The following is a 13,882-nucleotide window of genomic DNA, read 5'->3' as shown; positions in this document are numbered from 1 at the left end:
GAGGGAGGAGCATTGGGGCTAGTCACATTAGAAGGGTTGGGAGATGAGGAAATGTTGGATGGGCAAGAAGGCATGGCTGAGTCAAATAGGAATCCTGACTTAATTAAGTGGTGATTAAAGAGCTCAGCCATGTGCTCCTTGTCAGTAACAACCACATCATCAACATTAAGGGACATGGGCAGCTGTGAGGAGGAGGGTTTATTCTCCAGGTCTTTAACCGTTCTCCAGAACTTCCTGGGGTTAGACCCACTGAGAGAGAACTGCTCCTTAACTTCTTGCGGATTAGTGGGATGCTACCGTCTCATTTCGACAATTTCCGGTGAAAGTGCGCCAAATTCAAATTAAATTACTATAAATATTAAACTTTCATGAAATCACAAGTGCAGTACATCAAAATAAAGCTTAACTTGTTGTTAATCCAGCCGCCATGTCAGATTTCAAAAAGGCTTTACGGCGAAAGCAAACCATGCAATTATCTGAGGACAGCGCCCAGTACACAAATGCATAACAAATCATTTTCAACCAGGGAGTTGCGACACGAAAGTCAGAAATAGCGATATAATATATGCCTTACCTTTGAAGATCTTCTTCTGTTGGCACTCCAAAAGGTCCCAGTTATATTACAAATGGTTCGATAATGTCCTTCTTTATATCCATAAAAATTCAGTTTAGCTGGCGAGCTTCAGTCAATAATCCACTCGGTTTCCCTCCTTCAAAATGCATACAAAATGAATCCCAAACGTGACCAATAAACTTATCCAAACAAGTCAATCAACGTTTATATTCAAACAATAGGTATCCTAATATGCAAATTTAAGACGGAGAATCGTTATTGTCTTTACCGGAGAAAAATACCAAAGAACGCGCTCTCATTCACGCGCTTCGAAACACTACAGCCAAAATGGGAGCCATTAGAAAAACTACAATTTCTGGCTCATTTTTTCAAAAACCAGCCTGAAACTCTTTCTAAAGACTGTTGACATCTAGTGGAAGCCCTAGGAACTGCAATCGGGCACGATTTCGCCCTATTATAAAAATGCCAGCCATTGAAATCAGTGGTAGGATGAGCACTGCATATACATAACATATGGAGAAAATATCTTGTTGAATTTAGTTTACAGCATCTAATAATGTCCTGGTTGGTCAGCTTGTTTTGACTCCTTAGACTTCTACCAGGTTGAGTCAGAGCAGCTCCTAGACTTCTATCAGGTTGAGTCAGAGCAGCTCTTAGACTTCTACCAGGTTGAGTCAGAGCAGCTCTTAGACTTCTACCAGGTTGAGTCAGAGCAGCTCCTAGACTTCTACCAGGTTGAGTCAGAGCAGCTCTTAGACTTCTACCAGGTTGAGCCAGAGCAGCTCTTAGACTTCTACCAGGTTGAGTCAGAGCAGCTCTTAGACTTCTACCAGGTTGAGTCAGAGCAGCTCTTAGACATCTACCAGGTTGAGTCAGAGCAGCTCTTAGACTTCTACCAGGTTGAGTCAGAGCAGCTCTTAGACTTCTACCAGGTTGAGTCAGAGCAGCTCTTAGACTTCTATCTGGTTGAGTCAGAGCAGCTCTTAGACTTCTATCTGGTTGAGTCAGAGCAGCTCTTAGACTTCTATCTGGTTGAGTCAGAGCAGCTCTTAGACTTCTACCAGGTTGAGTCAGAGCAGCTCTTAGACTTCAATCAGGTTGAGTCAGAGCAGCTCTTAGACTTCTATCAGGTTGAGTCAGAGCAGCTCTTAGACTTCTACCAGGTTGAGTCAGAGCAGCTCTTAGACTTCTACCAGGTTGAGTCAGAGCAGGTCTTAGACTTCTACCAGGTTGAGTCAGAGCAGCTCTTAGACTTCTATCAGGTTGAGTCAGAGCAGCTCTTAGACTTCTATCAGGTTGAGTCAGAGCAGCTCCTAGACTTCTACCAGGTTGAGTCAGAGCAGCTGTTAGACTTCTACCAGGTTGAGTCAGAGCAGCTCCTAGATTTCTATCAGGTTGAGTCAGAGCAGCTCTTAGACTTCTACCAGGTTGAGTCAGAGCAGCTCTTAGACATCTACCAGGTTGAGTCAGAGCAGCTCTTAGACTTCTACCAGGTTGAGTCAGAGCAGCTCTTAGACTTCTACCAGGTTGAGTCAGAGCAGCTCCTAGACTTCTATCAGGTTGAGTCAGAGCAGCTCCTAGACTTCTATCAGGTTGAGTCAGAGCAGCTCTTAGACTTCTATCAGGTTGAGTCAGAGCAGCTCTTAGACTTCTACCAGGTTGAGTCAGAGCAGCTCTTAGACTTCTACCAGGTTGAGTCAGAGCAGCTCCTAGATTTCTACCAGGTTGAGTCAGAGCAGCTCTTAGCATGTTCCTCGCCCTTTAAAACATAAGCATCTTATATGGCGGGGGAGAGGGGGTGCTGTTAAATGGCAGTCCATTTCCCCTGAAGGACCACTTCATTTTTAGGTCAAGACATGGATGGGATCTGCTTTCTGCTCTGAGTTTTACAACAATGAATCTGGATTTTTAGACTAGGATGTTTTGATGTTGATGCCAAGGATGCTCTGAGTGGCCATTTACACTTCTATTATAGCAACAGACTGACAACTCCGCAGTGAGAGGAGAGAGATGCACACGATAGAGGGCAGGAGTTAGAACACACAGATCTGTTGTTGATCTATTTCTGGCTGCTGTTTGTTATGTCCTGAAATGACATTAGCTTACTATCTCATACTCTCATTATCCCTCTCCTAAGCCTGGAAGAACAGCCTCTCCTTGTCTCAGTGAAGCTCAGCAGCACGTCATCTCACTGCCAGACTTCTCACCTGTAAAACAGCTCAACTCTATGTGGTCAGATCAGATGGTCAATGATGTTTATTCATTTTGTTGTGGAGTTTCAGAGAGAGACAAGACGTTGCCTACTGTAAGAGTTTCTAGATGAGACATGACTGTTTATCTGGTGCATCTATGTGCAAAGCCAGAAGACACAGACACCTGAGAGTAGCTGCAGCGAGCAGGAAGTGTTCATTGTGCATTTGATTCTGCAGGCATGCAGCGCTGCACAGAGGAACACCACGAGATGTGTCTGTGGTTGTGAAGTTGACAGTTCAGCTACAAGAAACGTGTGTTTGTTTATGTCAGTGTGGTGAAGAGTAGCGAGTTTCTCAACACCTCTATAGCCCAGTTTACACATGGTGCTATCATGTCCTTTGTCCTAATCTTCTTTATATCAAGGTATAATGAGGTCTAATGTTCCCCTGTACCTTTATATCAAGGAATGATGTTCCCCTGTACCTTTATATCAAGGAATACTGTTCCCCTGTACCTTTATATCAAGGTATAATGTGGTATAATGTTCCCCTGTACCTTTATATCAAGGTATAATGAGGTCTAATGTTCCCCTTTACCTTTATATCAAGGTATAATGTGGTATAATGTTCCCCTGTACCTTTATATCAAGGTATAATGTAGAGGTCTAATATTCCCCTTTACCTTTATATCAAGGTATAATGAGGTCTAATGTTCCCCTGTACCTTTATATCAAGTTATAATGTGGAGGTATAATGTTCCCTTGTACCTTTATATCAAGGTATAATGAGGTCTAATGTTCCCCTGTACCTTTATATCAAGGTATAATGAGGTCTAATGTTCCCCTGTACCTTTATATCAAGGTATAATGAGGTCTAATGTTCCCCTGTACCTTTATATCAAGGTATAATGAGGTCTAATGTTCCCCTGTACCTTTATATCAAGGTATAATGAGGTCTAATGTTCCCTTGTACCTTTATATCAAGGTATAATGAGGTCTAATGTTCCCCTGTACCTTTATATCAGGGTATAATGTGGTATAATGTTCCCCTGTACCTTTATATCAAGGTATAATGAGGTCTAATGTTCCCCTGTACCTTTATATCAAGGTATAATGAGGTCTAATGTTCCCCTGTACCTTTATATCAAGGTATAATGAGGTCTAATGTTCCCCTGTACCTTTATATCAAGGTATAATGTAGAGGTCTAATGAGCCCCTGTACCTTTATATCAAGGTATAATGAGGTATAATGTTCCCCTGTACCTTTATATCAAGGTATAATGTGGAGGTATAATGTTCCCCTGTACCTTTATATCAAGGTATAATGAGGTCTAATGTTCCCCTGTACCGATTATATAAAAGGCAAATGCCTCCAAAAATGTGAAAAAAATGTAGCTGTTTGAAAGGGTACCATATGAACATTGCCCAATTATTTATTTCAGGTAACAACGCAAACCATGTGTGAATCAGTTACTTGTCTCTCTCCCTCTTTCTCTTCTCTCTGACCCATTGAACAAGCTCAGTTGAGAAGCTGAATGACAACTAATCACTCTCTCTCTGTTCCCCCTTCCTCTCCCTCCACAGCTAAAACCACCAAAACATCTGAAATGGGGAAGCAGAACAGCAAACTCCGCCCGGAGGTGATGGAGGATCTGCTGGAGAGCACGGACTTCACCGAAGCTGAGATCCAGGAGTGGTATAAGGGCTTCCTGAGGGACTGCCCCAGCGGGAACCTCTCCATGGAGGAGTTTAAGAAGATCTATGGTAACTTCTTCCCCTACGGAGACGCATCCAAGTTCGCAGAGCACGTCTTCCGCACCTTTGATGCCAACGGGGACGGGACGATAGACTTCCGGGAGTTCATCATTGCTCTGAGCGTCACGTCTCGCGGCCGCCTGGACCAAAAACTGAAGTGGGCCTTCAGTATGTACGACCTGGACGGGAACGGTTACATCAGCAAGGCAGAGATGCTGGAGATCGTACAGGTGAGTCAGGAACGGTTACATCAGCAAGGCAGAGATGCTGGAGATCGTACAGGTGAGTCAGGAACGGTTACATCAGCAAGGCAGAGATGCTGGAGATCATACAGGTGAGTCAGGAACGGGTACATCAGCAAGGCAGAGATGCTGGAGATCGTACAGGTGAGTCAGGAACGGTTACATCAGCAAGGCAGAGATGCTGGAGATCGTACAGGTGAGTCAGGAACGGATACATCAGCAAGGCAGAGATGCTGGAGATCGTACAGGTGAGTCAGGAACGGGTACATCAGCAAGGCAGAGATGCTGGAGATCATACAGGTGAGTCAGGAACGGTTACATCAGCAAGGCAGAGATGCTGGAGATCGTACAGGTGAGTCAGGAACGGTTACATCAGCAAGGCAGAGATGCTGGAGATCGTACAGGTGAGTCAGGAACGGGTACATCAGCAAGGCAGAGATGCTGGAGATCGTACAGGTGAGTCAGGAACGGTTACATCAGCAAGGCAGAGATGCTGGAGATCATACAGGTGAGTCAGGAACGGTTACATCAGCAAGGCAGAGATGCTGGAGATCGTACAGGTGAGTCAGGAACGGGTACATCAGCAAGGCAGAGATGCTGGAGATCGTACAGGTGAGTCAGGAACGGGTACATCAGCAAGGCAGAGATGCTGGAGATCGTACAGGTGAGTCAGGAACGGTTACATCAGCAAGGCAGAGATGCTGGAGATCGTACAGGTGAGTCAGGAACGGATACATCAGCAAGGCAGAGATGCTGGAGATCGTACAGGTGAGTCAGGAACGGGTACATCAGCAAGGCAGAGATGCTGGAGATCGTACAGGTGAGTCAGGAACGGGTACATCAGCAAGGCAGAGATGCTGGAGATCGTACAGGTGAGTCAGGAACGGGTACATCAGCAAGGCAGAGATGCTGGAGATCGTACAGGTGAGTCAGGAACGGTTACATCAGCAAGGCAGAGATGCTGGAGATCGTACAGGTGAGTCAGGAACGGGTACATCAGCAAGGCAGAGATGCTGGAGATCGTACAGGTGAGTCAGGAACGGGTACATCAGCAAGGCAGAGATGCTGGAGATCGTACAGGTGAGTCAGGAACGGTTACATCAGCAAGGCAGAGATGCTGGAGATCGTACAGGTGAGTCAGGAACGGGTACATCAGCAAGGCAGAGATGCTGGAGATCGTACAGGTGAGTCAGGAACGGTTACATCAGCAAGGCAGAGATGCTGGAGATCGTACAGGTGAGTCAGGAACGGTTACATCAGCAAGGCAGAGATGCTGGAGATCGTACAGGTGAGTCAGGAACGGGTACATCAGCAAGGCAGAGATGCTGGAGATCGTACAGGTGAGTCAGGAACGGATACATCAGCAAGGCAGAGATGCTGGAGATCGTACAGGTGAGTCAGGAACGGGTACATCAGCAAGGCAGAGATGCTGGAGATCGTACAGGTGAGTCAGGAACGGGTACATCAGCAAGGCAGAGATGCTGGAGATCGTACAGGTGAGTCAGGAACGGGTACATCAGCAAGGCAGAGATGCTGGAGATCGTACAGGTGAGTCAGGAACGGGTACATCAGCAAGGCAGAGATGCTGGAGATCGTACAGGTGAGTCAGGAACGGGTACATCAGCAAGGCAGAGATGCTGGAGATCGTACAGGTGAGTCAGGAACGGTTACATCAGCAAGGCAGAGATGCTGGAGATCGTACAGGTGAGTCAGGAACGGTTACATCAGCAAGGCAGAGATGCTGGAGATCGTACAGGTGAGTCAGGAACGGGTACATCAGCAAGGCAGAGATGCTGGAGATCATACAGGTGAGTCAGGAACGGTTACATCAGCAAGGCAGAGATGCTGGAGATCGTACAGGTGAGTCAGGAACGGGTACATCAGCAAGGCAGAGATGCTGGAGATCGTACAGGTGAGTCAGGAACGGATACATCAGCAAGGCAGAGATGCTGGAGATCGTACAGGTGAGTCAGGAACGGATACATCAGCAAGGCAGAGATGCTGGAGATCGTACAGGTGAGTCAGGAACGGGTACATCAGCAAGGCAGAGATGCTGGAGATCGTACAGGTGAGTCAGGAACGGTTACATCAGCAAGGCAGAGATGCTGGAGATCGTACAGGTGAGTCAGGAACGGGTACATCAGCAAGGCAGAGATGCTGGAGATCGTACAGGTGAGTCAGGAACGGTTACATCAGCAAGGCAGAGATGCTGGAGATCGTACAGGTGAGTCAGGAACGGGTACATCAGCAAGGCAGAGATGCTGGAGATCGTACAGGTGAGTCAGGAACGGGTACATCAGCAAGGCAGAGATGCTGGAGATCGTACAGGTGAGTCAGGAACGGGTACATCAGCAAGGCAGAGATGCTGGAGATCGTACAGGTGAGTCAGGAACGGATACATCAGCAAGGCAGAGATGCTGGAGATCGTACAGGTGAGTCAGGAACGGATACATCAGCAAGGCAGAGATGCTGGAGATCGTACAGGTCTGTCTCTCTGTCTGTCTATCTCTTTGTCTGCCTGTCTGTATCTCTGTCTGGCTGCCTATCTGTCTGTCTGTCTGTCTGTCTGTCTGTCTGTCTGTCTGTCTGTCTGTCTGTCTGTCTGTCTGTCTGTCTGTCTGTCTGTCTGTCTGTCTGGCTATCTCTTTGTCTGCCTGTCTGTCTGTCTGTCTGTCTGTCTGTCTGTCTGTCTGTCTGTCTGTCTGTCTGTCTGTCTGTCTGTCTGTCTGTCTGTCTGTCTGTCTGTCTGTCTGTCTGTCTGTCTCTGTCTCTATATGTCTATCTATTCTGTCCTTGTGCAGTTGTGTATACATATGACTGAATCCCTTACACAGCTCTGTGTAAATACCCTGGTCCTTGAATAATCACCCATCAGGCTTTTAGTGAGCGAAACCCCATAAAGGCTGTCTAGTCACAGTCTCCTTCTCTAGCTGTCCACTCATCATCACACCAGCTATATCAGTCTGACTCTAGCTACGATGTTACTGTGTTACTAGACTACCCCTATGGTGTTGCTGTGGGACTAGACTACCCCTATGATGTTACTGTGGGACTAGAAAACCTCTATGGTATTACTGTGGGACTAGACAACCCCTATGGTGTTACTGTGGGACTAGAAAACCTCTATGGTGTTGTTGTGTGACTAGACTCAAATCAAATCAAATGTATTTATATAGCCCTTCTTACATCAGCTGATATCTCAAAGTGCTGTATAGAAACCCAGCCTAAAACCCCAAACAGCAAGCAATGCAGGTGTAGAAGCACGGTGGCTAGGAAAAACTCCCTAGAAAGGCCAAAACTAGGAAGAAACCTAGAGAGGAACCAGGCTATGAGGGGTGGCCAGTCCTCTCCTGGCTGCGCCGGGTGGAGATTTTATTAACAGCACATGACCAAGATATTCAAATGTTCATAAATGACCAGCAGGGTCAAATAATAATAATCACAATGGATGTCGAGGGTGCAACAGGTCAGCACCTCAGGAGTAAATGTCAGTTGGCTTTTGAAAGCCGATCATTGAGAGTATCTCTACCGCTCCTGCTGTCTCTAGAGAGTTGAAAACAGCAGGTCTGGGACAGGTAGCACGTCCGGTGAACAGGTCAGAGTTCCATAGCCGCAGGCAGAACAGTTGAAACTGGAGCAGCAGCACGGCCAGGTGGACTGGTGACAGCAAGGAGTCATCATGCCAGGTAGTCCTGAGGCATGGTCCTAGGGCTCAGGTCCTCCGAGAGAGAGAAAGAAAGAGAGAAAGAGAATTAGAGAGAGCATACTTAAATTCACACAGGACACCGGATAAGACAGGAGAATACTCCAGGTATAACAGACTGACCCTAGCCTCCGACACATAAACTACTGCAGCATAAATACTAGAGGCTGAGACAGGAGGGATCAGGAGACACTGTGGCCCCATCCGATGATACCCCCAGACAGGGCCAAACAGGCAGGATATAACCCCACCCACTTTGCCAAAGCACAGCCCCCACATCACTAGAGGGATATCTTCAACCACCAACTTACCATCCTGAGACAAGGCCGAGTATAGCCCACAAAGATCTCCGCCACGGCACAACCCAAGGGGGGGTGCCAACCCAGACAGGAAGACCACGTAAGTGACTCCACCAGTAAGCCAGTGACTCAGCCCCTGTAATAAGGTTAGAGGTAGAGAATCCCAGTGGTGACAGGGGAAACGGCCAGGCAGAGACAGCAAGGGCGGTTCGTTGCTCCAGTGCCTTTCCGTTCACATTCACACTCCTGGGCCAGACTATACTTAATCATAGGACCTACTGAAGAGATAAGTCTTCAGTAAAGACTTAAAGGTTGAGACCGAGTCTGCGTCTTTCACATGGGTAGGCAGAATATTCCATAAAAATGGAGCTCTATAGGAGGTTGAGACTGAGTCTGCGTCTTTCACATGGGTAGGCAGACTATTCCATAAAAATTGAGCTCTATAGGAGAAAGACCTGCCTCCAGCTGTAGACTACCCCTATGGTGTTACTGTGGGACTAGACTACCCCTATGGTGTTACTGTGGGACTAGACTACCCCTATGGTGTTACTGCGGGACGAGACTACCCCTATGGTGTTAGTAGACTACCCCTATGGTGTTACTGCGGGACTAGACTACCCCTATGGTGTTACTGCGGGACTAGACTACCCCTATGGTGTTACTGTGGGACTAGACTACCCCTATGGTGTTACTGCAGGACTAGACTACCCCTATGGTGTTACTGCAGGACTAGACTACCCCTATGGTGTTAGTAGACTACCCCTATGGTGTTACTGCGGGACTAGACTACCCCTATGGTGTTACTGCGGGACTAGACTACCCCTATGGTGTTACTGCGGGACTAGACTACCCCTATGGTGTTACTGCGGGACTAGACTACCCCTATGGTGTTACTCCGGGACTAGACTACCCCTATGGTGTTACTGCGGGACTAGACTTCCCTTATGGTGTTACTGTGGGACTAGACTACCCCTATGGTGTTACTGTGGGACTAGACTACCCCTGTGGTGTTACTGTGGGACTAGACTACCCCTGTGGTGTTACTGTGGGACTAGACTACCCCTATGGTGTTACTGTGGGACTAGACTACCCCTATGGTGTTACTGTGGGACTAGACTACCCCTATGGTGTTACTGCGGGACTAGACTACCCCTATGGTGTTACTGTGGGACTAGACTACCCCTATGGTGTTACTGCGGGACTAGACTACCCCTATGGTGTTACTGCGGGACTAGACTACCCCTATGGTGTTACTGTGGGACTAGACAATCCCTATGGTGCTGTCGTGTCTTTACTATGGATTAAATGACATATGACATGCTATTTTATCAAATCAATTCTCTGTAATTAATATACCTGATTTAACTAATCATGTAAATGTAATTAACTAGGAAGTCGGGGCACCACGGAAGAATGTTTATAGAGCTGTTGTCTTCTGAATAAACTCTTAAAGATCTGGTCAACTTTTATATCATTAGCAGTCAATTATTAATCTTCACCTTATTCAGTCTCATCTGAACGTCGTAAAATTCTTGGTTATCTTCACAAACCCTGGCTAACAAGTTGAATCAGCAATACAATATTTGATTTAAATATTTATTTACTAAATACCTAAATAATCACACAGAATTACATCTACACAGGATGGATCATACATTGATTACTAATTATGTCATAAAAGAAAACGTCTCTAGCGGATGAAACCGATATCAAGGCTGGTTACACAAAGAAAGGGAGTTGGATTTGAATGAAAGAGCGGAAAGACTGAGGAACAAAAGGATTGGGTCTCGATCGGACCTTGAGAAGCTATGCTATCGTAAATACAGAATCTTATGCATTCTAATTAACCACCCGGAAAATGAAAATGCAAGTAATATATTTACTCTGAGCTGCTCTTTGATAGAATGGTCGAAGATGGAACCCTGGGTTGCCCAGCAGAGATCTCCCTTGTCCTTTGAAGTGTATTTCTGGGCGGATACGTTGTAGTCTGTCGTCGTGTGGTAGACCCTGCCGTTCTGAAGAGATTGTTCGTCCTTTCCTAGGCCACGCACGTTTACAGCTGCTGCTGATAACTCGACATCTAGGATGTATCACTTCTTTAGTGAATAAGAGTTCAAAGTTCATACCAAGTTGCCATACTCAGCTCGTGCTATATTTTAGCTGGTGTAGTTGAAATTCATCCTTCCAGCGTGGTGATCGTCACCTCCACGTTGAAATTAGCCCTTTTAAAATGTATAGACATCAGACCTCACGTCATCGGGAACACAAGGTTGACTTTCGTCAACGGGCTTCTGTAATAAATGTAGAAAATTGGTTGGTTCATCATTTCCAACCAATGTCTGTTCAGTTGGGCAGGGCCACAGTGAGCATTGTTGACTTATGAAAACAACAATTAGAAGCTATCATTTAGAACATAAAGTTACATTTCATATTTTCACAAATAGTTTCATATATAAACATTTAAATTGCACAACAATTCCATGTGAATCTGAGAACTAGAATGTGTAGACTTTCCAAGATACAATTTCTGTTGTCCTGTCATCAGTAATAATGTCTCAGACAACAACTGATCTGACATGATGTTCTTTAAGTACCAACGGATACTTTCAACTGGTTGGATAACCGAAATATTGTTCCGTTCGCAACCTTTTGATGTTACCATACTCTTTCTATGTTAATTCTAGTCCATTCTGTAGAGTAGAGAGAGAAAAGGGGGAAAGGTATTTATGGGGGGGGGTCATAAACCTCACCAACAGGGCAATGTCATGACAGTGTTACTACACTACCCCTATGGTGTTACTACACTACCCCTATGGTGTTACTACACTACCCCTATGGTGTTACTACACTACCCCTATGGTGTTACTACACTACCCCTATGGTGTTACTACACTACCCCTATGGTGTTACTGTTACGGAGTCTAGTTGATAGGTAATCGACTAGCCGGACTGTTCCACGGACTCCGCGTGTAGGGATTTGTACAATGAATGAACAAGGCTATTGAACTAGACATTGGTGTCTGTCTTTATTACTTTATCCAATATATCATACTGAAACATGGTATCAGAAGTGGCTCGAAAACCACACGTTTGTTATTTTTGTGGCTAAGTACAGTATAGGCGCAGTTACATTCCATATGCGAACACACGCCAATTCCTACTCACAACACTGATCAACTCGTTGTTAGCTGGTTAACTAGCATCACTACCTACCTAGATGACTGAAGGCAAAGAAATCTCTTATTCCATCGCTATGGCAGCGAACATTCCGCCACCAAATCCCATGGTTCTCACAGGGGACTGGAATACTAATTGGGACAATTTCAGGGATGAATTCGAGGACTATGCGCTGGCGACCTGTCTACATGAGAAACCCAACGAGGTACAAGCGGCAACTCTGAGGAGTTTAATGGGCAGCGAATGCAGGCATATCTACCGGCACAATCTCACCCTCACAGCGCGACAACAGTGTGATGCAGAGGCTATATTGGATGCATTGGAGAATTACTTCAAACCCGCCAGAAACGTCATTTATGAGCGGTTCGTTTCCGGAAGCTGCAATCAGGAAGAAGTTGAGTCAGTACACAACTTTGTAACCCGTTTGAGAGAAAAATCCGCCACTTGTGAATACGGGGGATTGAAAGATGAATTGATTCGTGACAAAATAGTACTGGGAATTGCAAAATGAGGATACGCGCCGGCGTCTACTGAGAGAGAGAGAGAGGCTTAACATTAGTAACTGCCATCGAAATGTGCCGCACTGCTGAAGCCACTGACAAGAGAATGAGAACAATGGGAATCGAAACCCCACGCTCCGACGTTGATACAGTTCACGCTGTTGCTAGGCAGACATTCAGACAAAACCAATCGAGGCAGAGTAATTCACCACGAACGGTGAACACAGAGAGCCCCATAGCATGTAAATACACACACACACGTGGCAAAGAGCACTGCCCTGCCTATGGAAAACCATGCAGAGCTTGTGGAACTAATAATCACTTTGCAAAAGTGTGTCTCAAAAGCAAAAGAAGGGTGAGCGAGGGCAAGATTCACTGTGTTGATGATGTCACTCAATGTTCAGAGCTGAACAGTGAAAGTGACGTTTACATGCATGAATCCATTGGGGCTGTACACTCAAGAGGGAAGAAATGGTTTGTGACACTACGATTACACAACAAGCAACAACAATGTAAACTGGATTTCGTTGATACATGCAACGTAATGAGCTACAAAGACAAAATCAATCTGGCACCTGACACACATCTATTGCCCAGCGATACTAGACTAAAGCTGTACTCAGGAGAGCTAATGAGCTCTATGGGCACCTTTGAGACCGAATGTGTTATTCGGGGACGCAAACACAAGCTGGAGTTTGAGATTGGGAAAACCAGTCAACATCCTCTCCTCTCAGGCTCTACATGTGAACGCCTGGGACTGATGCAGTTCTCTGAACCAAATGACCTGCACATTGTGGATCATGTCCAGCATGGACCCCTTTCCAAAGAACAACTACTCAGCAGATATGACGACGTCTTCAACATGCCCGTTGAATCAGTGCCTGGGGAGGTACACTTTGAAGTGGATGAGAGCATCACTCCAGTCCAGTGTGCTCCTCGCAATGTGCCCATTGCAATGAAAGTGGCTGTGAAGGTCCAGCTGGACAAGTATGAGGCCGATGGCCACATGACATCTGTGACCGAACCAACTGACTGGATCAGCAATATGGTCATAGTGAAAAAAAACAGAGAAGCTGAGTGTCTGCATCGACCCAAAGCATCTGAACCAAGCACTGAAACGATCCCATGCCGACACTAGAGGATGTCCTCTACAAGCATCCCAAGGCCAGGATTTTCACCTTGGTGGATGCCCGAGATGCATTCCTTCAATGCAAGCTGGACGAAGAAAGCAGCTTCATGACCACCTTCTGGACCCCCTGGGGTTGGAAACGTTGGCTCAAGCTCCCGTTTGGTGTCTCAGTGGCACCTGAGGTATGCCAATGCAAGCAGCATGAGTTACTGGCTGGGCTCAAGGGCATTGAACCCATCGCCGATGATGTCCTGATCGTAGGCTGTGGTGACACAGATGAAGAAGCAGAACGTGACCACGATGTGAAGCTCC

At 46.2% G+C, this 13,882-nt stretch overlaps 1 protein-coding gene across 2 annotated transcripts in view; it reads left to right on the top strand.

Annotated features, from left to right (window-relative positions):
- The window catches only part of LOC106570774 (neurocalcin-delta A-like), a 73,222-nt gene that overhangs the window by 34,743 nt on the left and 24,597 nt on the right, over positions 1-13,882 (top strand). Inside the window, exon 2 of one of the 2 annotated variants that reach the window (XM_045695151.1) lies at positions 4,350-4,750. In XM_045695151.1, coding sequence (XP_045551107.1) covers positions 4,373-4,750 — 378 coding nt within the window. In that variant the 5' untranslated portion in view covers positions 4,350-4,372. Of the gene's footprint in view, positions 1-4,349; positions 4,751-6,996; positions 7,247-13,882 lie in introns of those variants that run through there. The other variant, XM_045695150.1, reaches the window with a different exon arrangement.

Source organism: Salmo salar, chromosome ssa14 (genome assembly GCF_905237065.1).
Source record: "Salmo salar chromosome ssa14, Ssal_v3.1, whole genome shotgun sequence".
NCBI lineage: Eukaryota > Metazoa > Chordata > Actinopteri > Salmoniformes > Salmonidae > Salmo > Salmo salar.
Note: the sequence above shows the minus strand (reverse complement) of the source record. Positions and strands in the feature narration are given on the sequence as shown.